This window comes from Ipomoea nil, unplaced genomic scaffold (assembly GCF_001879475.1).
Source record: "Ipomoea nil cultivar Tokyo-kokei standard unplaced genomic scaffold, Asagao_1.1 scaffold0688, whole genome shotgun sequence".
Classification (NCBI taxonomy): domain Eukaryota; kingdom Viridiplantae; phylum Streptophyta; class Magnoliopsida; order Solanales; family Convolvulaceae; genus Ipomoea; species Ipomoea nil.
In genome coordinates this window covers 2124604-2150990 of record NW_017617116.1, presented here as the reverse complement: position 1 = coordinate 2150990, position 26387 = coordinate 2124604, and the positions used below count along the sequence as shown (strand labels likewise).

The window sequence follows — 26387 nt, the reverse complement described above, 5'->3', positions numbered from 1 at the left end:
TCACCCAAGCAGTTCCTATTGTTGATTCTCTCTGTTCGCCGGAAAAAGTACAGCGACAGATCGAAAACTAAATCCGAAGAGGAGAGAACACTGCGCAATAGGTGTTGGTGAAGTCTGATGGACGCGGAAATTCTCTGGCCATAAGATGAGAGAATCAAAGAATGGAAAATGACTTCCCCCAAAAAGAAGGGGAAGTCATCTTCCAGAAATGAAGCCTCATTTTCCATTGATTATGTGTCATTTTCCTTTGACCTCTCTTTTCTTTGCATAGCCAAACACCAAAAACTCAAAAAATAATTTTCGAGTTTCCAAACACACCCTTAACTTATTGTCTTTTATCATAGATTTATTTAATTTATTTTCCATCTACTAATCGAAACACTACATAAAGCAACAGACTTATTTGAGTGAGGGAATAATGTGCAATGCGAGAGTGCCCTGTAAGCATTGAACAGCAATTAGACTTTCACTTTTTGTTCTGGCATACTGTTTTGCCATTTCTTGGACTTAATTTAATATAATACACAAAGGGAGGTCACCATTTCCTATCTTCTTCTTCTTTACTTGTTGATTCTGCAACCGTTGAAACAATGGAAGAGTAGTGTGGAGCATGAATTCAACGTGTACTGCAAATCATTAAGGCTACGTTTACAGGCTGTCATATCTCCACTCTGAATTAGAAAAACGTACAAGTTAACAAATTGAGGGTATTTGGTAAATAACTGTTATCTCTGATAGTTGATAGCTGATTGGGTTTGACTAGTTAATAGCATTAGCCAATTGTAGAAGAATGTTCAGTAAATTAATCGTTAACACCTGCAAATTGACTTTCTCAAAAAACTACTTTGAACAGCTTTTTCAATTTTAGCATTTTGAAACAATAAGTTGCTACAAAAACCTAATTAATCAAATTGTTTAACCAAGTCAAACAGTTAACAGTGGTCAAATAAGTCAAAATTGGCTGATACTTTCCTTATCAAGTTTCACATTACTCATGCATTAGTAAACCATACCATCATCTTCAATATAACTCACACCCCTTTGTAAAATTTGGCATAAAGCCTTGTTTCAGCTTCTAAAGTTTTCACCTCAAAACAGATTCAGCTTGCTTGCATTATTGACCTCTTGCCAAGAAGCATATCCAATTCATGAACAAGAATAGTATAGACTATATAGAGCAGAAGCATGTTGAATCAACATAGAAAGCATGAGAAAGGATAAACAACACCACACAACCTTTGATCACTCACCCCTACTACCAAGTGGGCATATATCATATATCATATATCATCAGTAAATAAAAGGTTAGACTCATTTGCTCTTATTTGGTCAAAAGAAGCAAGACAAGCATGAACTTCGCAAACATCAAATCCCCAATATGGGGGGCGATAGCGTTTTTAAAACCTAAAAGTTGTGAACATAAAACGCAAAATCACTCTTTACAAAATGTTGCCTTACCTTTTTAGGGTGACACTTCACTCCAAATCTAAGACCAAAGCATTCTTTTATCACAATGGGGACACCAGCCCATATATTCATTCCTAGGCAAAGCTGCATAAGACCCACCCTCCTTCAGAGCCCATTTGAAGGCCGGAACATTGTATAACCATTGAAACCACATGCCATGTTTGAATAATCAGGGACATGATACGGGTAGCCAACATCACTATCAGCACTCCTCATTCCAAGGTAAGATGCATCAGAAGCAACCATCTGCCATTGGCTAGGAATTATTCCATCCATCTGCCCATTCACATAACTTTGTGGACTAGGCTGCGCTATCATATCTCTACCAGTATCAAAATGGCCTCCCCCTGGATACCTATGTAGGAACCCATTATCATGATAGCTCAGTGTCCGCTCTAACCTACAAGAGCTAGTAGATGGACCTAGGTCAGCTGAACCAACATCACCTGGGAAGGTGAAATGCCGAGCTAGATGATGGTGAGGACCATTGCTAAAACTTTGAAAGCTTGGATCCAGTCCAGAAGCCATCCCAATTCCAAGATCATCATCCAGCAGGTCATTAATAATGTCAAGATGAGGAAATTCATCTGCCAGTACACTCTGGGACGGACGTCCAGATGTGCATGCTAGCGACTGAGCTGAAATATCATGGGTTTGACTGTTTGACGGCTTGTACATGTCAAAATTCCGAATGCTATCTATTACAGAAGGACCATCATGGGTTGCACTCCTACCATCCCTTTGTGAGCACTCCATCCACTGGGATCCATTCTGCAACAAATCATGATTCACCATTTCATATGAAAAGCTTGGTCTAATTGAGCTTGGTTCTGTTCTTTTTGGCCCCTGTGGCAGGAACACTGGCCTGGAAATCATAGCAGGTGGTTCAGAGTACGAGTGCGAGGAGTTTGTTGAACTAGGGGAATGAGGTTGACTAAAACCACCCAAACTACCAGTTACTGGAGAACCCATCATTGCATTTCGATAGGATTGAGGAAGATAACTGTGTGTTGCTGGTGAAGGGTCAGGACCTAAGCGACCAGTTGCACTCACTGAACGTGTCAGATGCAGTGATGTCTGAACATTGGAGACAACAGGAGCAGTTGGCCTAGGTCCAGTAACTATTGGAGCACTCAAGGACCTTGAGGTGGCAGGCATTTGTGAACAGGACAAGTCACTGGTGGTAGTAGGAACTTGATGTGCTGAGGGCCCATCTGCTGCAATAGGAACTTGCTGAGTAGAAGAAGATTTTTTGATAACTTGTGCATCAAGAGATCTATTACTATCTGTCTTTGCTACTACACTTTCCGGGTGCATTGCTGATTTGGCTAATTTATCGGTCAGCTTGGGGATATCTGGAGATGGGTTTTTGACTGTAACAGAAACAGTAGAAGGCAGGATCTTTGACTTTGACTGAAGTGTTGACGCGACTTCCTTGGGAGGACTCCTGGGAGGAGACAGCACACTTGTCTTGTACATTGAGGGTCCCTCCACATCAGTTCTATCGAGCTTTCTTTCCTGAGAAATGACTTTTTCCTGTTATTCAAAAATAGACCAGCTGCTCATTTTATACATACAATATATATACATAGGAAAAAACATAGCAGGTAAAATAAACGATGAGTCACGTTTTACATGCCAATTTCAGAAATTAAATGTCAATTCAAATCCAGTCATTTAGCACTTTCCTTGAAATTCTCCTCGAAAAGATTTCTCATAATCTTTTAGCTGTCATAGTACTCATAATAATGATGATACTAATATGAAATCCCTGTTCAGTAAGAAAATAATTTAAAAATATATCGCTTTGCTTGAAAATATATCGCAAATGTATAGAGATGAGTGATTGAGAGGGGAAATTTTCATCTTTCACAATCCCTTCTTTCCTCCAAAAGTCCATATTTAGTCGGTACGGATTGTTGAAAAAGTATTTGATTTAAGTGCAAAAGAAATGATTCAGCTTAACAATCATAATTTATGTGACATTTGTAAATAAACTAAATCAATTGAAATTTAAAAATTTTGAAATAAAAGCAATCTTCCAAAAATGTATTTTAAAAAATAATCCCTGATATAAATGTTTTATTAATTCATATTATAACTTCTATTATGAGCACTCTAATAGAGCCAATGTCCAGGAACAGCATGGTTGAAAAAATCGCTAGGCACTCCTCTGGCCTAGCGCAGTCAGGGCAACCAGGCGCCCGTGTATTTTCTATTTTATTTTTTATTTTAAAAAAATTTGTTTAATTTTTTAAGACTTGATAATTATAAACTATTTAATACTTTAATAGTTAATATTAAAATATTAAACATTAACATAAAAAACATCTAGAGTTTGAACAATTTAGGGTTATTTTGCTCAAAACGATGTCATTTTGAGTGAAATAACCCATTTAAAAAAGAATGGAACAATAGCTAATCGGCCGAGTAGACGACATAGTCGGTGCCTAGGCAGCACCTAGGAGGCCTAAGCGGTCAGTGCCTAGGTGGCTTAGGCGGCCTAGTCGGACAGCCGCCTAGACCACCGATTATGGTAATATGCTAGGCAGCCGGCTAGCGCCTAGCGTCTAGGCACCGATTAATTGGTGTAGCAGGATTTTTGCAACACTGAGGAACAGTAACAGTGATTCCTGCTATGTACACACACATACAAGGAAATAAGTTAAACGGTTATTTCCTGTTATGCCCAAGGACTCTGTAGGTTCTTTCTAAAACATATATTTACTTGTGCATATCACACACACACACACACATTTACACATGCATATGCATTGTATATTCAGTAGCTAGAGATGGATTTAGAGGGAATGAGATGCCTTCAGAACAACTTCAGAGATAATAGTTTAGACTTCACATGAGAACCATTATTTATGCCCATCAGTACTTAAATCACAATCATCCTAGGAGTGCCAGTAGGCAGTAGCATTTTTGGTATATCCTTATAGTCCATGGAATGAGCTATTCCTTTTGCAACAGGGATAGCCATTCCAAGGGAGGCATAGTATTAGCTTTTTCTGGCTTCTCAGAAATAGTCATTTTTATCATAATACCAAAAATGCCTCTTAAGCAGCTATTTGTTTCCTCATAGAAGAAAAGGAGAAGACAACCCACCTTCTTCACAACATGCTGCTCAGGTGAGGAAAGAAAAGTAGCCTGAGATTCAGGTATTGCCTTGCAACTCCCACTTGTATCACTCAGTATGGCTACATTAGAAACACTGTCTAATTGCCGACTTTGCATTTCATTCGCCCTAGCTGTATTACAAGCTGATTTGGCTCGATGGTTCTTCTCTCTAGTAAGTTGTAATACAAATATATATAAAAATATCAGGATCCAAACTATACACATATTACATAAGCATTTAATTGAAAAAACAAATACCAGACCTGCCGGGTGATATTTGGTTTTTATGATCTGAAGCATTTCCTCCATAATGCCCATTCATAACTGAGGGAGTTGAGTCTGTTGAGCAGGTTGATGAACTATCATCCATTGCAGAAAGGCTTCTCCTCCCAGCCACTCCATTCTGCGCAGATGCAAAGCCACTTAATTCACTGCAGCTGCTTTCTACGGGAGGATTTTCTAACGTGTCAGTATCCCAATTGACAGGGCTCACATCTCTGTCTTCTGATTCACGATTAAGTACTTCAGGAACACAGTCGACTGAATCAGAGATGTCTGAAACTTCTTCTAATATATCAGGTTTTTCAGGTATACTTTCTGGCTCCTCAGTGAAGTAGTCCTTCCCCTCACCATTTAATGGCTCCTCTTCAGTCTTGTCTTGCCACAAGACACCAGGCTTTTCATCCCTCAGTTTATCCTTTACTTTGCGATTGTTGCGTTTCTGTTTGCCCTGAAGTATAAAGTAAGCAGGAAGAAGTTTTATTTGTAATATATCTCATGTTGTCTCATGTGAAACAACCTCCTTTCTCAATGGTCCTGACACCCTTAGAATTTGTATTACACATCAGGAGAATTTATTATATTCAGATCCATACATCACAATCACCAAAACATTTTACAGAGTAATAAACTAGCTTTTGATAAGAACTGAGAACCAGTTGTGGAAGAACTCAAGAAAGTGCACTCTTTAATTCCCCACAAAAGAAAACAATGCATCCAAATAGAATACCTGCTTTTTCTTTGATTTTTTCTCCTTTTCAGATGCTCCACGTTTTGTTTTGAGCTCAGTCTCAGCCATCCATGCCGCCGCCTCCTCCTCACGAATGAGTTCCTCTTGCCTTTTTAAAGCAACAGCTTCTTGATAAGAAATCTCTATTTTACTGCAAAAAATAAAAATAAAAATAAGGTACCCATGAAGCGTTGAAGGATTAAAAATCATAAAATAATAATATCTAAATGATCCTGATAATAATGTGCATCAAAAGGAATGAATAGTATGATCCAACAAACAAGGCACCAAGAAACAACACCTGAGAAACAAGGAAAATATGTAGAAGATCTTATTTGCTTAGAGAAATTGGTAAAAGATAAGGCCAAGGCAGATAGATATCATAATTGAAGGAATGTTAAAGACAAAAGGACTATACACATGCATGGATTGGATTTTGTGGAGACAAGATAGCATCACTTACTTGTTGCATGGATATGTTATTAATTAAGTACAACAAAATCAGCTCCAACATTCTCCCTAACAATACCCAAAATAACAGACTTCACATTTGGTGCAAGAAATTAAGAATCACAGGTGAAAGAAGCTTTCAGTTTCCTCAGTAAGGCAGTGTGAAAAGGCACCTCAAAAGATATCAAAGACAAATGGATTATTGTGCTTGTGTGTGATGTTTCATACAGTAAATGGGTTGGTCAGTTCTTATACTTAATAGGTAGATTAGATAGGATTGCACAGAGGTTAAGCCTGGCTTTGCGCTGGTATTATAGTTGATAAGTCTGTGTAGATTTAAGGCTTGGTCCCTTGTGTTGCTATTAAGGCTTTGCCTCTTGTTTGGGATCACTTTTGGATCCATGTACAGAACATTTTGGATATTAATAAAATCTCTTTGTTAAAAAAAATGATGTTTGAAGAAGAGAAAAACACTACCTTGTTGCATCGATAAGTTATGAACAAACTTCCAAAAAAGCAATTCTGATATTTTCACTAACAATACCCAAAAGCTAGTCACATCCATAAAACAGAAAACATTCTCAGAACCAGGATAAGACTATGCTATTACTGAAGCATCATACACAACAGAAGCTGCCAGTTCCTCAACATGTGAGGTGATGCACAAGGAGGTTGTACACAAAACTAAATTTGAAAAATAAAACACAGCAGAAAATATAGTTCATTTCTAATGATTCTCAATGGCTTTTAGAAACATCTACTATAAGAATATCAATGAGAAAAATTAGATGTCAACAATAACAGTTAGCCCAAAAACCAGCAGATGGCTTTAAGAGTGAGAATTAGGATTAGCCAACACAACAGATTCTAATGGTTTCAATGCAGAGATAGAGATGTTGTCAGTGCAACTAAGGTGAACGACAAAGATCAGAAAGTGCAAAGTAAATTTTACCTGAAAATATGTGCCAGGACAAATATTTCAATGGTCCTACGACCCAGTTCAGTAAGGCGTCTTTCATCACGCTCGATGGAGTCTTTGTTGAAATCCTCTCCAGAAGCTCCATCCTTAAACAATAGTTATTTAGAATGAGAAACCAGAAATATTTTAATTCTGAAACACAACAGGGCAATAGTTGAGAGAGCAGAGCAAGACTTGCTCATTGACCTATATAATATACCTACATCCATCCACGCCCTATCTATGTTTCATGATGCCTGAAGCAATAACTATACAGAGTTACAGACAATCTAGTATCTAGATATATGCAATATACAGTTCAATCTAAAAAGTCTGACATATTCAGCATAATAAACAATAAGATAAGCATAGCCAGAAGTTGAATACAATAACCATTTAATTAAACTAAAAATAAAAATAAATGAAAAATCCTTTTTTTTCAAAAGACACTGAAATTTAATGATGTGCACTTACTATCTGGCATCAACTAATTGTGCAGAATGCTAGAGATATTCTTGTACACCTACAGCGTTTTGCTATATAAAATATTTTAGCACACATAAGAATACCAAGTAAAATCTTCTTCATGCTGACTCTTCTTATTAACATCATTCAAAATACCAGAACACATATATAAGACTGATTACTTTACAAGGAAAGCATTAGGTAAAAGTAGGAAATTCAAGAATGTCCAAACAGTTTATGACTTCACTATATTTCAGCAAACAATTAAAAGGCATAATTTTGCACAAATCTATAACAAATAGATGACATTACCTTGGTACGGTTCTGAGGACCTTTCTCATCCTTAGGAGGCAGTGGCTCCAGGGAAGCCCTCTCAAGTAATAAAAGCACATCATCCACCAAGATAAACATGTCTTTTTCCATACGTACTATAGGCGCTGGTTGTTCCTCTGAATCTATATGTTTGCCCTTACCTTTCTTGCCCTTATACTGACCCTCTAGGGCCCTGAGCCCACTGTACAAGGAGTCCATTACCAAAGTAGATGTGACTTCTTTTTCTACAAAGAAGTGCTTTACAACAACTTTCAATATTGCATCCATTTTCTCCTTTGACATGCGACGTCTGGAACTTTGGTCCATCCCCAGCCAGAAAGCACAGAAACTGAAATATAAGATATATTCCACATATTAGGAAGAAGGCTAAATACAAGTTTCAAAAATTGCTGCATATATGAGGTAGTAAAATCTGATGAATTGCTGAGAATTTTTCCATTTTGCACAAGGACAAGCAAGGCTAATACAGTAACCATATATCCAAATTCAGTGACCATAGATACTAGACTAGACAGTATATGGAAATTGAATCTCCACAAGTTGACTTTCAGGGAAACCTTCATGTCAGCATGATAATATAAAAATAACTGATCAAATAATTAAAAGAACTCTTACCCTGACCATCTAGCTTTATCCTCTATCAATTTTCCAAGTTTGCTTCGTCGTTCTTCTACAAAACGGCGGCAGATTTGCTCCACATTAGTTAAATAGACCCTAACAAGTTCTCGCCGGTAGTGACGGTCAAGACAACGAAAGGGACGATCAGCTCTCTCCCTACAAACAACAGTCCAAAATACTATTGGTGAGCATCAACATAAAGGTTAGAGAAAGTGTAGAGGACTAGGTGCAAGTGAAGTTAACCATAGATCATTATAATCAATCATAATTCATTTCACTCCATGAGATCCAAACAAACATGACAGATTTCTACATGCAGACCTCAAGGGCTAACTACAAACCTTAAACAATAGTAAACAGAAAACACACAACCAAAGAAAATATCAATTTCTTTTGGGATGTTTTTTCGGTGCTAACAATTCCCAAGTGACTCCATTTTGTATTCTTTATCTAGTCAAATCATCAAATACTAACAGGCAGAGTAATATTAACAAGAAGCAAAACTACATAATGAAGTTACCAAATTGGCAACTAATTATCATCACCAGATAATAATACACTGAGCACAAACCCTATTCATGTTCATTTGGTTATGAAATATGACCTTAAATTTGGGTGAGTGGGGGGGAGGGCAATTGAATGGTAAGAAAGATGACCAGTAAAACACCTTATAACTTGGACTTGAGCTTTAATTATCAATGTGTCAGCATCAATAAATCCATCCAGAACTTTTGACAGTTCCATAAATTTTTTCCAGCCCCAATCGTGTTCTTTCTTCCAGAAGCGATGTAAGGTATCTGCAGAAATTTGTAAAAGCATTTTTAATGCTGATAGTAAACAGAGTCAAGAGAGGTTACAAGAAATCATTAAATTAAATAACCTGAATATTTGGACTTCTTAGGATCTTTATTCACCACTGCTATCGTGAATTGTGCAAAATGACTCCATCCTGTTTTAACAAAATGAGAGAGAATATCAAAACGAGATAATAATAGAATTTATGTATCAAAAGAGATCAATGTGAATTACTAATATTGTCAACCTGGAAGAAGCTTGTCATGATTAGCCACACAAAGAAACAGAGAGAGATGATTGCAGACATCACACCCCTGGGGGTAAATTAAAATATACCTGCCACCAAACAGTTAATGAAAAGAATAAGAAAATATTGTTTTAACTTCGCAAAGAAGAACATAATACATGAAACACAACAGACAGTCATTCAGAGTTCAGATTGAGCTGATATCAGTAAACTGCTCCTTGACAGAAACTCCAGACTCGGAATCAATCAAGACAATCAATTATGCAGCTACAATACTTACAACTTAAATGGGGATATCATATAAAAATATAGCCAAAATGGGTGCATGCTTTTCTATATCGTAGTATAGAAGCTGTAATATTACAGAAGCAGCGGAAGGATGGCTCCATAAACAAGCATTGCTGTTGCACAACAATCGAAGGAGCACATTTGATGAAATTTTTTTGCTCACAGACATATTACCATTTATAGCTGCCAACCTCAAATGCATTACTCCGAAGTTCTCTCTTGTTAATTTGTGAAAACTTATCAATCTTCCATGTATATTTTCCATATAGTTCAGAAGGCTTGGGTCCTACGAGCCAGAAAATAAGATGATGATGACTTTAAATAAAATAAAAAACGAACACATAAAGAACAGAAAAGAAGAATAATCAATCTACTACACCTACATTTAAATCATCATTAATTATCACTTAAACAGTTACATACTGCTGAAGATGAAGAAAAATAAGTTAATCATTAGAAAACCATTCTCCATTAACAATGGGATTAGATCATAAATTGCAGTAAGTACTGAAAGAATTCTTATGGTCTCAAAGATGGTTATATGTTCTTGATGGCACTTCAAAGCACACTCGCAAAAAGCATGAGATTTTGATCAGAAAGTAACTCATCTAGAATAAATTTAATTTCACTTTGCTACAAGAATGTTCAGATAATCATAATAGTATAAGTAGAGTTAATTACAATTTTGGTCCCTTTAGTACAGTGGCAATTCCACTTTTAGTCCCACATAACACGTGGTCAACTTGCAAAATTGTTCTACATTCCTTTTGAATTTGGACAAAGCGTGAAATGATTTTGGACTGAATATAAAACAATTTTGTTAAGTTGAGGACCAAATGTGTCACAAGGGACCAAATATGGAATTATTGCTTTAACTCAAGGGACCTAAATAGGTATTTACTTGTATAATAAGTAGGAAACTACAAAGAAATTTATGTTCCATAAAAGTAACATGAGATAAAAGGTTATTTTCACCTCAAGCCCAAATCTTGGAGGATGTATTTTCAATAGGGAAAAGAATTATTAATAACAAAAGCATTCAATTAGAGGAATAGAGAATTTCAAATTCCCAAATGTTTCACGTCTGACATTTCCCTGTGTCCCATATCTCCGTTTCCCATTTCTGTGCTACCTAGACGATAGCAAATAATTTACAGATACAATCTAAGAGCTGTCAATGCCTGTTTTCATCCATACTCTCAACCGTAACAATTTATTACTTGATTCAAATAGTATTTAAGAAGTAATCATTTTGTTCTATATTAAGAATCTTGATCATATGAGACAAACATCAAACTAAAATCTCTGATGCAATGAATCAGCTGAGACAAAATACAAATGCTAAAAAAAAAAAAAAAAAAAAAAAAATTGAAAGTGATCAAAAGTTCAAAACCAATTGAGATGGCTGATGGCCTAAGCACAAACTGAGGCAGTGCAGACAATAATGTAATAGTTCAAATTTGAGTACATGGCAGTTCCCTATAGACATATTTGCAATAAAAATATTGGCTCAAGTAGACGAGTCGGGCAACTGCAATTTATTGTGAGTTCCATCCAAGTGTGGCCCAACTATCCAACAGTCAAGTATAATACCCTGCAGGTTATCATATATTCATATCTTGGCATAAAGTAGAGAATCTTTTCAGAGAAAATCACTAATCTTCTTTCAAAAATTAAACAACAAAGAACAAGCCAAAAAAAAGCTCTGAAAAATAAAAATAAATCATACAAATAAAAAACAACCACTGCCCACAACGTATCTGTCAATATATAGGGAAAAAATGGAAAACACAATTAATAACGGCATGAATATAAAATAAAAAATAAAAAAAATTAACAATACCACCGTTGTCTTCATCATCATCACTGTCCCAATAAGGTGGTGATGTTGAGGGAATTCCATTCTCCACCTGCTCAGAAGACCTCCATTCTGCAAGTGCTTCACCAGACTGATAAAGCTGCTGAGCACTAGATACTCCTTCCAAAGACCTTCCCACTCCTGCTGTTTCATTCATAACTGCAGCCATTTCCCACACCAAAACTACCACAACACAACTCCAACTTCACCTGTCTCAACACAAAAGTGATCAGCCCCAACAGGACATTTACAGACACAGAAAACAAAGCCAAGTAATTTATCCACCCAAAAGCAAACCCACACAAAACTCTAAACTCCCCAGAGAAGATATCCCAACATTCTGTATCTCAGACTCAGTATATCTTACTGAATACTGACATCTAAACTCCATTAAACATTATCAGTCTACCTAATTCACAGACATAACATCAACACCGCAAAACCATCACCATACTCCTCTGATTATCAATAAACCCTAATCACATGCTTCCTAAAACGAAAAACAAAAAATCAAAAACAAATTCGCAACATCAACACAGAGAATCAAGCTCCACATTGAATCAAAATAATTAGATTAAAAAAAATAATCAGTTAAATGCTGAAAAAACAAGTAAAGATTCAAACCCACACATGGAATTAAACTCAGGAAACAAAGTGTAAATTCAAAACCCCAAATTCCCCGAGAAGGGATCAAAAATTGAAATTAGTGAAATAGGCAGACCGAAAAAAAGAGAAACCCTAAAGCAAGAAGGCGAATCTGAGAAGAGTGTAAACAGAGGTAATCGGAAGGGCGGATCGATGAAAAGCGCAGACCTTCAGCAACGGAGGGAGTTTTATCAATAGCGAAAGCTGCAGAGAGAAGAGAAATTAGAAGAAGAGATTATAGACTCACAGAGGCAGCAGAGCAGAGGCGAGCGAAACATTTTCTTCTCCTTTTTTTTTAATATTTTATTTTAGTATTTATATATGTTTCACTGTGCGTGAAATCAAAGTGTTGCAATTGCTTGGTTTTCCTTAGCTTTTTTTTTTTTTTTTTTTTTTTTAATATAGAGAATTTCTTTCTTATAAATAATTTTATCTAAAATTCTGTAATATCAAGATAATTTGCGTCGATCAGATATAGATAATCTAAATTAATTTTACCTTATTGTGCCAATTAAGGTTACAATTGTTGGAAAAATAGCATTAAAATGGCATAAAATGACATGTTAAGTGGCTATTTTGTGGTACAATTATCAGTGGGGTCCACTTCCGATTTGGATCGGGTCAAAGTGGATTCGGGTTCTTCGTAGTGAGACGAAGAGATTGATATATTGTACGCTCAAAACGGATAATGGGTGAATGAGATATTGATTCTCAAAGTAGACTCATTGAGTTGGAAAAATGTAAGGGAAAAGTGAGCTTTGTCCCACATTGATTTGGAAAGAGGATTTCACCTCCCTTTTATACAAGAGCTCTTTTGGAGCTTGTAGAATTGTATAGCATAGAGGCTCTCTCTCTCGCGCGCGCGCGGGCAAATTTGCAAATTCCAACTAGAAACAGCACGGACCATTCGTTGGTTCTGGACAGTTACAGAATTAATTCCACCTTTTGAATTTTTGAGTTAAATCTCAATAATGGTGGCTGTTTCAGGTGTTACAAATCGTGGATTAAATGCTAAACTAAATGCTATTGATTCCTCACCTCCTATATAAGAAGGGGTGTAGCAGCAGTGTTTCAAAACAGACTGAAAACAACACACACAACACTGAAATCCTGTTTTCCCAGCTCCAAAATCTCTGCTCCTACTCCCTTCTTGTAGCTGTGTTCGTCTCATGCTCTAGTTCGTCAGGTTCGTTCGTTTGGGTGCTCAAACGTCGAACCTTTGTACGTTTTATCCTGGGAAACCTAGGCCACAATGCTCCTAGCACTTTTGGGAGGTGACAAATAAGGTTTTAAGGAAAGACAGGCACTTTGCCTAACTCGTACTTTCTTTCTTCTTCTTTCTTGTTTTGGATTATGCTCTAAGCAAAAATCTGTTCTTTCTTGTTGTTTTGGAATTATAATCTAAGGATTATATTTTCTTTTTGGTTGATATATATTGGTATATCTTTTTCGTAGATATACATGTATATATAATCGTTGAGTCCGTTTTATATATATTTGTGTGTATATATATATTTCGGATATATATCCAATAATATTTTATATATATTTCGTGTGTATATATATAAATATTATTTTACGGATATTAAATCGATTGTGGTTCATTATCTCCAACAACAATACCTCATTGATAATGGTTATAGATTTTCTTCGTCACTCATACAAATATCGAGATAGTAATAAAAAATAATCTTATTTTTTATTTACAATAATCGAACTCTCATCATTTACTCTGAGAATTTTGTTTGTTACTTGAAAATAAGTTATAATTTTCAGGATGGTGATATCGAATTGTATTTTGAATATTTTATTTTTATTTTTATTATTTTATCAATTTCAAAGAGAGTTTTTAAAAAGAACTATAATAATACCAAAATAAATTTACAAAAAAAAAAAAAAAAAACTATTTTATACATTTGTATCAATTGCCTAGTTTTGTACAAAATAGATGTAATCATAATAAATTTAACATGATCCCGAAGTGAATGTATGTTTATATGTGTGTGTGTGTTTTTTTTTTGTTTTTTTGTTTTTTTTTTTTCTTTATGAGAAACTTATATTTAGAAGTAATTTATTATTCATTTATTTAGAAGGGAAAATAAAAACGGAAAAAGGGAAGGAACATGAGGAGGAGAGAGAGTGAGGAATAAAGGACTTTGCTTATGTGACTCTCAATATATTTATATTTTAATTTTTAAAATATTAGAAAAAATAAAACTTTAAAAGATCAACAAAATCTCAAACGTAAACTCTTAAATACATTCACACTATTTTCTTTAAAGATACATCAATATTATTAATATCCTCTTATAATGATTTCCTAATACTTCCGAATGTAGCGGTCCTTTAATGAACCTAATCAACGAATGTGGGATGTGGATGAAGAAGAACTAGAATGCGCGGTGCCATGTTCTATGAGAATGGAATCAAGTTATTAATTGACTTACTAGGAACTGTGGTAGTGAGTTTGACCTTTCGATGTTGTCTTCTTGCCATCTTAGAGATATTGTTATGTGTATCCTGAGATATAACGCCGGGATGCTTAGTGTCATGTGAGATCAAATATTTTTATTTTATTTGTGGGGGCTTCACCTTTCCTCATTTTCCAAAATCGTAGTAATAATAATAATGATACTTATAATAATAATATAAACACCCAATTATATCATCCTTGTCGTTTGTGGAGTTATAAAACTTAGTATTGCACATTTATAGATTGGAAAATGTACTTTTATTAAATACAATGGGGAAAAAGGTTAAACAGACCATTGAACTATAAGTAAAAGTACAATTAGGCTCTTCAACTTGTTATTTTGACTCAAATAAGTCTAATAATCGATAACCAACAGGTTACGGGTAAATTATTGATGTTGACCGTCGAAAATCACTGTTGACTGTCGCAAAAAAAAAAAAAAAAAAAAAAAAAATCCACCGGAACGGTAATTTCCGGTCGTCTTCTCCCGGACACTGGAGAAGGCAACCTCGAGGTTGTCCTCTCCAATGGAGAAGGCGACCAGATCTGGCTGCCTTCTCCACCGCAGAAGACGATCAAACAGTTGTCTTCTATGGTAAGTCATCTTTTTTTTTTTTTTTTAATTTTGTTGTTGCCAGATTTTTTCGCTGGAAATGTCATCGGAATCTTTTTGACTGGTTATTGTAGGTGAATAATATGTTATTGGGCTTATTTGACTCAAAATAACAATTTGAAGGTCTTAGTTGCACTTTCTTTTTAAGTTGAATGGCTTAATTGTACTTTTGTCTACAGTTCAATGATCTATTTGACCCTTTTCCCAATATAATGTAATGCATAATAGGTTTTTATAAAAAAAGATGGGAAATTTTATTATGCACAGGCTTAACCATATTGAGATTGTATATTTTACAAAGTTGTATCATGTATTTCGTTAGAAGTACATGCATATACATAAAAGGAGAGTACCACTATCTAAAGTATACAGTACGGTTCATAAATTATGGCTTATTAGTAGGTTAAAATAAGGTATAAACTCTTAAATAAGTTCCGTCAAACAGAGTCATAGTATATTTATGATATGTAAAATTTTTTAATACAAATTTTCTAGTAAAATTATTTTATGTTTTTAAAATTAATAATGTGAATATTTGTCAAGCACCTTGTGCTCAGATGACACCTCTGTGGCACTCTTGGAGGGAAGGTCACAGGATCGAATCACTGTGGTGGGGTATTAATTATTTAGACTGCATTAATTAGAAAATGTTATAGAACTAATATTACCTTGTAATAGAGTCAATAGTATTAAAAAATAATAATGTGAATATTTAATTGTGTTAAATAATAGATACGTACGAAAACGGTGCAGTGGGCGGTGAGGGATGTGGAGATTGGAGAAGACTGAACCCATGGCTGTCAGTTATGCAGGGGTTTTTTGGACTTTCTGTAAAAGGTAGCATCTGGAGTTTGGGTCGGGTTTTCACTTTAAAAAAGAAGAAAAAAGAAAACAACAAACAAACCAAAAAATTTGAGGGGTATTTTGGTCATACTGAATTAGGACCAAAAAAAAATGAGATGTAATAAAATGCTTTGTCGGGCCGGGGTGTGGGGGACCCTAAGGGTTGGGGTTCAACCATTGGAAAATGTATATTTTCACGTATACTGTATGAGTTATATTACATGTACTCAAAATCTTACTCCCTTAAATTTATTTCCTAATGTAACGGGTTTTGATTGATTATTTTTCTCATGTGAGTCCCTGTAAAAGTGTCTACATCAATATTTTAAGTGTGAGAGTAAATGTAGAGAGTATGAAATAGGAGTATATGTAGTATTTTTCATACGGTATATATATATAGTTCTACAAAATCAAGTAAGGTTTTTTGTTGTCTTATGTGTCACATTATAATTGGTCATTATGAAAATGGATTCTTATTTAAATTTAAAAATACAAGATTAAACAAAAAACAAAGTATATCCAATTAAACTTTTGTATTCGTCATTTTGGGAAAAAAAAATAGGTCTATTGAGAGTTAATACCCAAAATCGTCCTCGACTATAGTGATTTTTCTCAATTTCGTCCTAAACGACTTTGGTGACCTAATATCGCCCAAGACTTTTGTGTTTCGCTCAATTTAGTCCCAGACTTTTGTGTTTTTGCTCAATTTAGTCCCTCATTTGTTATTCTGTCCATTTGGTGTTAAATAAATAGACAATTCAGTAATTTTAATATTGACATCTCTTTACTCATAGACATGTGAACTGCGAAATCTTTTTTTTTTTTTTTTTATGAATTACTCCTAAAACTGTGAATATAAAATTTGATTTGCAGGTCCGGGAGTAATTCTGGGTGTAATTCGTACAAGAAAAAGGAATTTCACACTTCACAAGTTGAAAGTAAAGAGAGATCAATATTGGCATTACTGAATTGTCCCTTTATTTAACACCAATTTGACGAAATAACAAATGGAGGACTATATTGAGCGAAACACAAAAGTCTGGGACGATATTAGGTCACCAAAGTCGTTTAGGACGAAATTGAGAAAAATCACTATAGTCGAGGACGATTTTGGGTATTAATGAAAAACATCTTAAATGTTGTATCTTATGACAATTATATTTAAATCTTTAAAATGTACTCCGTATCAACTTAATACCATATATTTGAACCTTTTAATAAGTATATCCAATTGATTATCACCCATCTCACAAAGTAAAAGGTTATTAACCGGGTGGCATAAGACGCAAATGGATCTCCTTTACTTATAGTGTAAGCTAAGTCCTCCAACTTATAAACTGGTCCACATAGCGGTCCGACCGAGTGGCTCTGATGGACCGACCGGGTGGGATTCTGCGGGTGCGATCCCAAGGGTAATCCTGAAGCGTCTTTAATCATCACTAGGCTTTTCAATCTTCACAATAAGCAACGCAATCGGTCACGAGCAATTGGGATCCAGTCAACTGGTGGTTCTAGCGTACCAATCGGGTGGTTCTTAGCGCACCGATCGGGTGGCTCTGACGGACCAACCGGGTGATCCCACAAGTAGTCCTTGTGCGTATTTATCCATCAAACATAAAGATAAAAAGAGATAATGTAGATGTACCAGTTATCAATTATCATTTTATACCCCTAACCCAATATCCATTATATATCCAAAATTTAACTCTAAACGAGTTGGAAAAACTATTCCGGATTTGGTTTCCAATTCTCCTCAAGCGGGTTTCGAGTCCATCGATCCAAGTTACTCGGGTTATGCACAACCCTAATTGTGACAGTTAATATCTTCACATTTTTTGTTTTACAAATTCAAGAGTAGCAATCAATGGCTAACTATTTTTTTTTTTTGTTTTTTTTTTTGAGTTACTGACTCTATTACAAGGTAGTATCTGTTCTATACTTTTTCAATCTATTGCAGTTCAAAGAGTCAAGACCCCACCTGGGGTTCGGTCCTGTGACCTTCCTTCATGGGGAGTCACAGATGTGCCATCTGAGCACAAGGTGCTTGGCCAATGGCAAACTATTAATTCTTTATAAATTTAAAAGAGTAATGGGTGTATTTGGTTGATAGGTTTAGCTATCAGGAATGAGTATCAAAGTCATTATTATTGTTTGGTTGATAAGTTTTTAGAACACTACTATGAGTTTTGATTACCTCTTAATTGAAAAACTCATTCCTTAATAAAATAAGGATTTCAATCTATTATTCCTCCTCATACATAATCAAACAACAATATTGATAATTATTCACATTCCACCCTACTACCAAACATGCAAAATACTTTCACCAAAACTCATTACCATTCTAAGTATTTGATATCAATTCCGATTCCAATTCCTATGTGCGAACCAAACACGCCCTAAAATTTGCTTCATCACTTGAATTCAAAATCAAGTTCAGGCTCGATCCACATTCAAAATAAAATTTATTTCGATTGCCTCTAGTGTGTATATGTAAGCATACTAACGAATGTCAATATATCATTACTTTTAAAAAATAATGTAACAAATGGATCAATTTATAAGTAAATGATCAAATGTGTCTAGAACAAACTAAAGTTGGTGGGCTTGATTTGTCATCATTGATGGCGTTATACGACAAGTTTACTAGCATGATAGTTCATGCTTTGGTCAAGGCAATCACAATAGTAGTTTTTTGAAAAGGTTTTTGAAGGAAAGGAGAAAGATCAGAATGAAATAGGTTATTGGCCCTGTTTGGTAAAAAATTGGCCTATAGGCCAATTTTGTAATCGTTATGCCTTGGACCCGTGTCCAGCATGCTTGCTGGACACGGGTAACAGTGCCGTTAGGCACTGTTATCTCCTTTTTTTTTTTTTTTTTTTTTTTTTTTTTTTAAATTTCAGATCACTTTATTATAGAAGTATATGTTCATAATTTTATTACTATATGTTAATAACTATACATTCATAACTCCATAACTGTACGTTCATAACTCTATAACTGTACATTCATAACTCTATAACTGTACATTCATAACGTCATAACTGTACATTCATAACTCCATAATTGTACATTCATAATTTTCGAAGCTCTATGTTCACAATTTTAGAGCTCTATGTTCATAATTTTATCACTATATGTTCATAATTGTAAGTTCATAATGTTAGAGCTCTTTGTTCATAATTCGATCAATAACTGTACATTCATAATTCCATAACTGTAGATTCATAATCTCATAACTGTAGATTCATAACTCCATAACTGTAGATTCATAACTCTATAACTGTACATTCATAATCTTCGAAGCTCTATATTCACAATTTTAAAGCCCCATGGTCATAATTTTATCACTATATATGTTCATAATTGTAAGTTCATAATGTTAGAGCTCTGTGTTCATAATTTCATAATTGCATAACTGTACATTCATAACGGCATAACTGTACATTCATAACGGCATAACTGTACATTCATAATCAAAAAAAAAAATAACGCCGTTAACGCCGTTAACGGCAAAACACGCGCGAATTTTTTTTTTTAATAACTAAATGACGCGTTTTTTTTTTAAAAACGACGTCGTTTTGGGCCCGTGTCCACAATTCAATGTGGACACAGGTCCAGAGCATAATTTGCCCCAATTTTGGCTTATTTGACCACTATTAATTGTTTGATTTAGTTAAAATATCAATATAAATGTTTGGTTAATTAGCTTTTTGCAACTCCAAAAGGCTAAAATACAAAAAGCTACTCCAAGCAATTTTTTCAATTAGCTTTTTGAGAAAAGAAATTATACCAAACAGCTATCAGCTAACAACTAATTTACCAAACACTTTTTTATAATCAGCTAATGTTATCATTTATTTATACCCTCAAATTAACACAATCAGCTAACAACAAACAACTATCAGCTAACAGCCATTTTACCAAACAGGACCATTGTACAAAAACCTAATTTTTTGTCTCTAAAGTGAACTCGCGCAAAAAGAATGTCCCTTGCCACGTGAAAAACACCAGAATCCGTCTAGCCAGATCGTTAATCTACAACTACTTCTTTTTTCAGATTTTGTTTTACTTTTTCTTTTTTCATCCTCTTATCTTCTCTTTTCTTTTTTTTTTTTTTTTTTGAAAATCTTATCTTCTCTTTTCTAAACATGTAAAAATTCCTCAAAATCTATGCCTATTGAAAATGTAACATTCTCAACTCGGAAGGTTTTACTAGCTTGTTAAATTAAATTTTTACTTTTTATTCTTATTTTACTAATTTGGACTAAGTGTAGGTATATATATGCAAGTGTATATGTTGTATTATCTCACTAGCTCCTGTTTATAAGTGTTGTAATCCTAAAAACTTGTACTTGAACTTAATGATCATTCTACAACATATACACTTGCATATATATACCTACACGTACACTTCACTTTTTATTTAACTTACATAGTGTATGTATTTATATACCAATAATGGTATTCATCGATCATTATTTTGTTAATAACCAAAGGTGGAATATATCATATCGCAAAATAAAATGAGTTGTGAAGTGATGATGAGATGATGCACAATAATTTTAAAGTGCATTCATTTTTTAATCTGGTATCACTACAATTTATCACTTTAGAAGAAACTAGATGACATTTTACCAAAGAAGTACTAAGGAATACTAGAAACGGTGAGATATGTGACATATCTCACACAGGAACCTCCCAACCACGATATGTTCTCATGATTGTGTCCGTTTTGGTTGTGGGTCATCGTTCCTGGTTCTGTAAGAGTTTCTAAAGAATTGAGTCTTATTCAATTCTCATTTGAACCTCACACATGACATTTCGAATCATTAAAGCATCAACGTGCTAACCTCGTACGGGAGACACGTTTCTAACGAGGAGTGGTAGGGAGTCCGAGACCCCCATAGTGACACGTTTTGTTCCATAATTTAGTTGCCCCATTGAACCTAGCTAGGTGCCAACTAGGTTGGGTATCCACTATAAAACTTTTATTCCAAAGGCTTTAGACTCATTCTTCGTGTCAGCATCCCCACAACTTCTTTACCTAACCCTTTGGTTAGCGGATCCGCTATATTGTCTTTTGACTTAACGTAGTCAATCGAGACAACACCAGTTGAGACAAGTTGTCTAATGGTATTATGTCTACGACGTATATATCTAGACTTACCATTATACATATGACTCTATACTCTCCCAATTGTGACTTGACTATCGCAATGCACACATATTGGAGGTACGGGTCTTTCCCAACTAGGAATATCCTTGAGAAAATGGCATAGCCATTCAGCTTCTTCGCAACATTTATTTAAGGCTATCATCTCAGATTCCATGCATCGTGGATCTGGATATCACCTTTGCTTTGAGGAGTTCCATGTAACGGCGGCATCGGCTAGTGTAAATACGTAGGCACGTAGCCACTCGTGAACTTGGAGTCCTTAATATCCAATATCCAGTTAGCGTCGTTATACCCTTCAAGTACAGCAGGATATCTCCCATAGTGCAAACCAACGTCACGTATACCTTAAGTATCTCATAACATACACTAACTATTGCCTTCCCGTGCATAACACAGTGGACCCCACTAATAATTGTACCACAAAATAGCCACTTAAAATGTCATTTCTTGCTATTTTATGTTATTTTTTTCAACAAATAATACTCCCTATATATAATTTAAGAAGGGAATCAAGTATATATATTATATTATATCATAATTAAAAGATCAAAATCACCACGTACCTTTCTAAAAAGTTTCAAACTTGTTGACCCAATGGAGTAACCTCAACTTCTCCATCTTAATTATTATTTTATAAAGGTGTGCCCAATCATAATAAAGATCTAAACACAGTTGCAGCTAGCCTTGCCGTCCTGTTGCACTAACGAACTTCAATTCATTGTAATTAGCTAGATATATAGACATGGTCATTAACGCGTAATTATGGCCGTCACCTGGAACCAGCTCAGCTAACAACATATATGGATTAAGGAAACAAGACATGTGTTTATACCAACGTACGTACAGCCAGTTACGTTGATGAGTTCAACAATTCTTGTTTAGTACGTAAACAATGTTAGTTGTACGTGCATCTATCTAACCCTTCTTTCTGAAATTAATGCAGCGTTTTGCATACGTTAATTAAGAACTTAAGACCTAAGAGAGCCATACAATGTTGCTCTTAAGATTAAGGGTGCATTGGAAATTTGGAATATAATGTAACTAGTTAGTCGAATGTCAAACGTACATGAAAAATGTTGGAACACATTTCATGGAAGCTGGTATATGGATAATTACAGGACGATTCTGATTACGATTCAGAACTAGAACTCAAAAGATTTCAATGGGTGATGTTCTAAAATTCAAGTGATAGATCCTGCAATCAAAACATGGTGATAACTACTATGCAAGGCGGTAAGCGATTGATTCTGGCAATTAGTTTAGCAAGTCACATGATCAGGTTCAAATAGGGAGCTATGAATATAGTTGGGTGGAAATGTAAATGACCAAGTCCAGTATTATGTTATTGAAACATGTCTGAGTAACTAGCTAGTTATAATTTATTATGTAATTAATGATAATCATTTGATCCTAATAAACTATCAAAATATTAATATATTACTATATAAATATTATATTATATTATAAGCCATTAAGCCACATATGATATCGAAAGAGCACATGTACATAGGTTATTTGGCATGGGCATATAAGTGCTAATTTTCGTGGGTATAGGAAATCCTTGTCCCTGAATAATCCTCTAAAGGGTAGGGATCAAAATTAGGGACATATTCCCTATGGTATCAACATCTTATTTGTATGGGCAAATTATATCATGGTTGCATTATGAATCTTATTTCAAAATAACATTCAAATTATGTATTTACCGTTAACAGTTTATATCTATATATATAAATTAAAAACACATAACATGTCAATTAGATACACATAAAATGACAACTACATACAAACACATAAACTGTTAGTTGTAGGCAGAGAATATGTTAATCGTAAACATATAATATTATTAATATGTTAAATGTATATTGTGCATCTATCTGTTGTTAACATATTTTGTACTTTCATTAACAATTTATGCGTATGTAGTTAAATATAATGTTATATATCTTTAATTTATTTACAAACACATAAACGGTTAATTGTATGTACACAATATATCAACTACGCAAACACATAATTCTGAGACTAGGATTCACAATGCAAGATTGACCTTGGTCTATGATATATATAAAAATTGATTTGTGTGCGTCCATACATGCAAGTACTACAAATTAAAGATCAGAAGAAATACTTTGTATGCTTGCACAGACTTAACTCACTGATTCAATATGCAGTATTTGAGAAAAGAGATCAATGTTCAAACCTTGACAATCACAGTGACTCAATGAATCAGTAACATGGCCAAATATCAATACCGGTGGACATAAGGAATCTGTCCATTTTAGGCATGCATAATTGTTGCTAAATTTGTTGCGCACTTACCTACATTAATTACACTGGAAAGTTCTTTAGAAAAATATGTATGACTTCCCAGTAGAAATGCTGCCCTGGCCTGAAACATCAGTGTAATTATATAATCGTATTTTAACGGTGGACGTCAACATGCCGGCCAAAGACTAGTAAACTATAAATACATAAAACAAAAGATCCAATTTTAATAATGTTGTCTATATATTCAAACGTAAACCTCTCGCCAAGTTGAAATATATATCTCCATATTAAACCCCAGATATTCACCAAACTGTGTGAAACCATCACTGCTAAAAACAAGCCCAAAATTCCCCATTATATTGTCATTTTCTTTCATACTCAGCCCTAAAATCATATCCCTCTAACAAAACAAGAAAATTTTTCTTCCTTCTTAGCTTGTTTCTCTTGGAGAATTATTGAAGCTGATCTGAACATGATGAGCAGCAGTTCTGACAGTTGCGGCGAGGAATCGGAGCACGTGCCGGAAAAATTTTCCGACGAAAACGCCGGCGTGGGGCGGTCGTACGAGTGCACTTTCTGCAAGAGAGGGTTTACTAACGCTCAGGCACTGGGAGGCCACATGAACATTCACAGGAAGGATAAGTTGAAGGCCAAACAGGCCTGCAATAATAATCAACAAAAATCTGCAGAAGAAATTTCCAGAAAACCCAAATCCAATCATCAAGTATATGCTGCACAGATCTCTAGTCAACAGCAACAAGAGCAAACTTTCTGCTATTCATCTTCAAGGGCATATGTTAAGTATCACCAATTCTTCTTCCCATCATCGTCGTCAAACCCTAGCTACCAATTCCAAGTGTTGGATCATCGTGGGCATTATCGGAATTTCGCCCTGCAGCATGGAGATGCAGATCTTAGCCTGAGAGTTGGCAGCCCAGATGATGATGAGGAAGAAAGAAAGGAAGGTATGGAGGTAAGTGAAGTGGATTTGGAACTCCGTCTTGGCCCTAATTCAGCGTTTATGTGACAGTTTCTTGATCTGTTTTGAATGACGGCTATATATACTACGATATGATATTACTTGTTTTCTTATTTACTCTATGTTTTATAAACACCAACTTTCTCGAAAAATTGTATGTATATACATACACACTAGTTTTGTTTGTGTGTATACATACATATTTGTGGGTATTATAGTTGATTTAATTTCAATATATCAATGAAACTAAGCTTTATATACTATGGGTTTTATTGAACCTGCCTGAACCTTGAGCTCTTTAATTAACTGGGAGACAAAACATGATGAGATTCTTAGTGTTTAATGTAATTATTTGAATGATTAGATTAAGAGCTACATACAAATTAAAACATGGGACGACTCATGAAGGTCCGAGGTACATACTGTCTTGTCCTATATCATTGTTAGTTTGCAAATAAAGCCTGCAGACTTTGAAGCATTCCAACTCCAAATTCAGACTATCCTGCTAGGATTACTATAAAATTAAATCCCCAAAACTTATAATCTTTGCTTTCTGAGTTCTACTACTTTGGTAGCATCAAGCATTTTTAATTTTATGAAATGATGTTTGCAAAAGATTTTGTAGTCTAAGGAATATAAACATGCATTTGATCATAGAGTACATATAAACTTATCACTTGAAGTAGTGTTTATTTATCATTTATTAAGAGTTATATTTAATCTTTGATCGGTAGATTGTTGTTGCATGCATTTGATATTATTAATTGTTACGTTAAAAGTAATTAAACGTCGGTAAGGGTTCAACAATTCAGTCTTTAAACTTAACTAGTAATTATTGTTAAATTGTCGTGACTTATTATATAAGTTTAAATGTTTAGTGGTAAGTGTATCTTGTAACACAGTTAAGCATCTATTTAGTTGTTTGTTTAGATCAAGATTATATTCTTGACTTATGTATTCTCATGTTAGTGGTAATTTATGAAGAATACATGATTAAATTAACTGATTTATTTTTTCTACAATTCCGTACGAGCTAGCTTTTAGTCATGCATATTGGTTATGTTGACTCAACTCGTGATCCTTTGTGCACTATGTGATTGAGATTTAATTACAATAATAAACAAATTAACTTTATAATAAGGAGTTATTATTGTGACTATGTATAGTTGTTTAAATTAATTTTTTTTAAAGAAAATCTTTGCTAGGCTTTGGTCTATAGCTAGTTTGTAGGAATTGTAGAGAAAATTAAAGGTTTGAATACATATAGATATTGAGGTATGTCAAGCACTTGTGTTCAAATGACATATTAGTAAAAGTAATACACAGACTGTTTTAATGACAAAATTATTGAAACGTAACTTATTATAGAAAGTATAACTAATAAAATGAGAACAAGACTTAGTATATGGTTGTAAGAACTTTGAATAGTTTGTCTGCATAGTGTATGCAAAATTGTTTTATATTTTTATGTTTTGCATGGCCTCGTACGATGCATATCCACTTCTTTCTTTTTTGAATGATACTGGCTCTATTACAATGTAGTATATGTTCATATACTATCCACTTCCTTCTTGATTTGCAAGTTTTTTTTTTTTTTTTTAAATAATTTCTTAGAAGGAATTTGTGTTAGGAATAATTGGAATTAATAGATTTTGATAAGGTTAAAGTTAATGTATTAGGAAATTAGATTCTTCAAATAAAGGTGTAATTTTCTCTTTTTAGAAAATTTATAAAAGAATTAATTTTATTTTTAATCCTTGATTTATAGGT

General features: G+C 34.4%; 2 protein-coding genes across 8 annotated transcripts; one reads left to right on the top strand and one right to left on the bottom strand.

The window, feature by feature from the left end:
- Nucleotides 1-382: 382 nt before the first annotated feature.
- LOC109175937 (MATH domain-containing protein At5g43560-like) lies at nucleotides 383-12564 on the bottom strand. Of its 7 annotated transcripts, XR_002053331.1 has the most exons (15): nucleotides 12428-12518; nucleotides 11600-11823; nucleotides 9931-10042; nucleotides 9469-9557; nucleotides 9307-9375; nucleotides 9094-9223; nucleotides 8424-8582; nucleotides 7788-8136; nucleotides 7005-7117; nucleotides 5603-5753; nucleotides 4857-5323; nucleotides 4582-4762; nucleotides 1459-3003; nucleotides 969-1039; nucleotides 383-671 (listed from the first exon to the last, which is right to left on the bottom strand). XR_002053331.1 is itself a non-coding variant. In XM_019325322.1 (13 exons), exons 2-13 carry the CDS (start codon nucleotides 11781-11783, stop codon nucleotides 1573-1575), a joined length of 3435 nt encoding a protein of 1144 aa, XP_019180867.1. In that variant the 5' UTR covers nucleotides 11784-11823; nucleotides 12507-12564; the 3' UTR covers nucleotides 1288-1572. The 7 variants fall into 7 exon arrangements, 4 of the variants coding, with proteins under 4 accessions (XP_019180867.1, XP_019180866.1, XP_019180869.1 ...); XR_002053332.1 differs by lacking the exon at nucleotides 969-1039; XR_002053330.1 differs by lacking the exon at nucleotides 969-1039 and having other exon boundaries at nucleotides 383-626.
- An 11546-nt stretch (nucleotides 12565-24110) lies between these two features.
- On the top strand, nucleotides 24111-24665 carry LOC109175410 (transcriptional regulator TAC1-like). Its single transcript, XM_019324674.1, has one exon. The coding sequence runs from the start codon at nucleotides 24111-24113 to the stop codon at nucleotides 24663-24665; it is 555 nt and encodes a 184-aa protein (XP_019180219.1).
- The last annotated feature ends 1722 nt before the right edge of the window (nucleotides 24666-26387 follow it).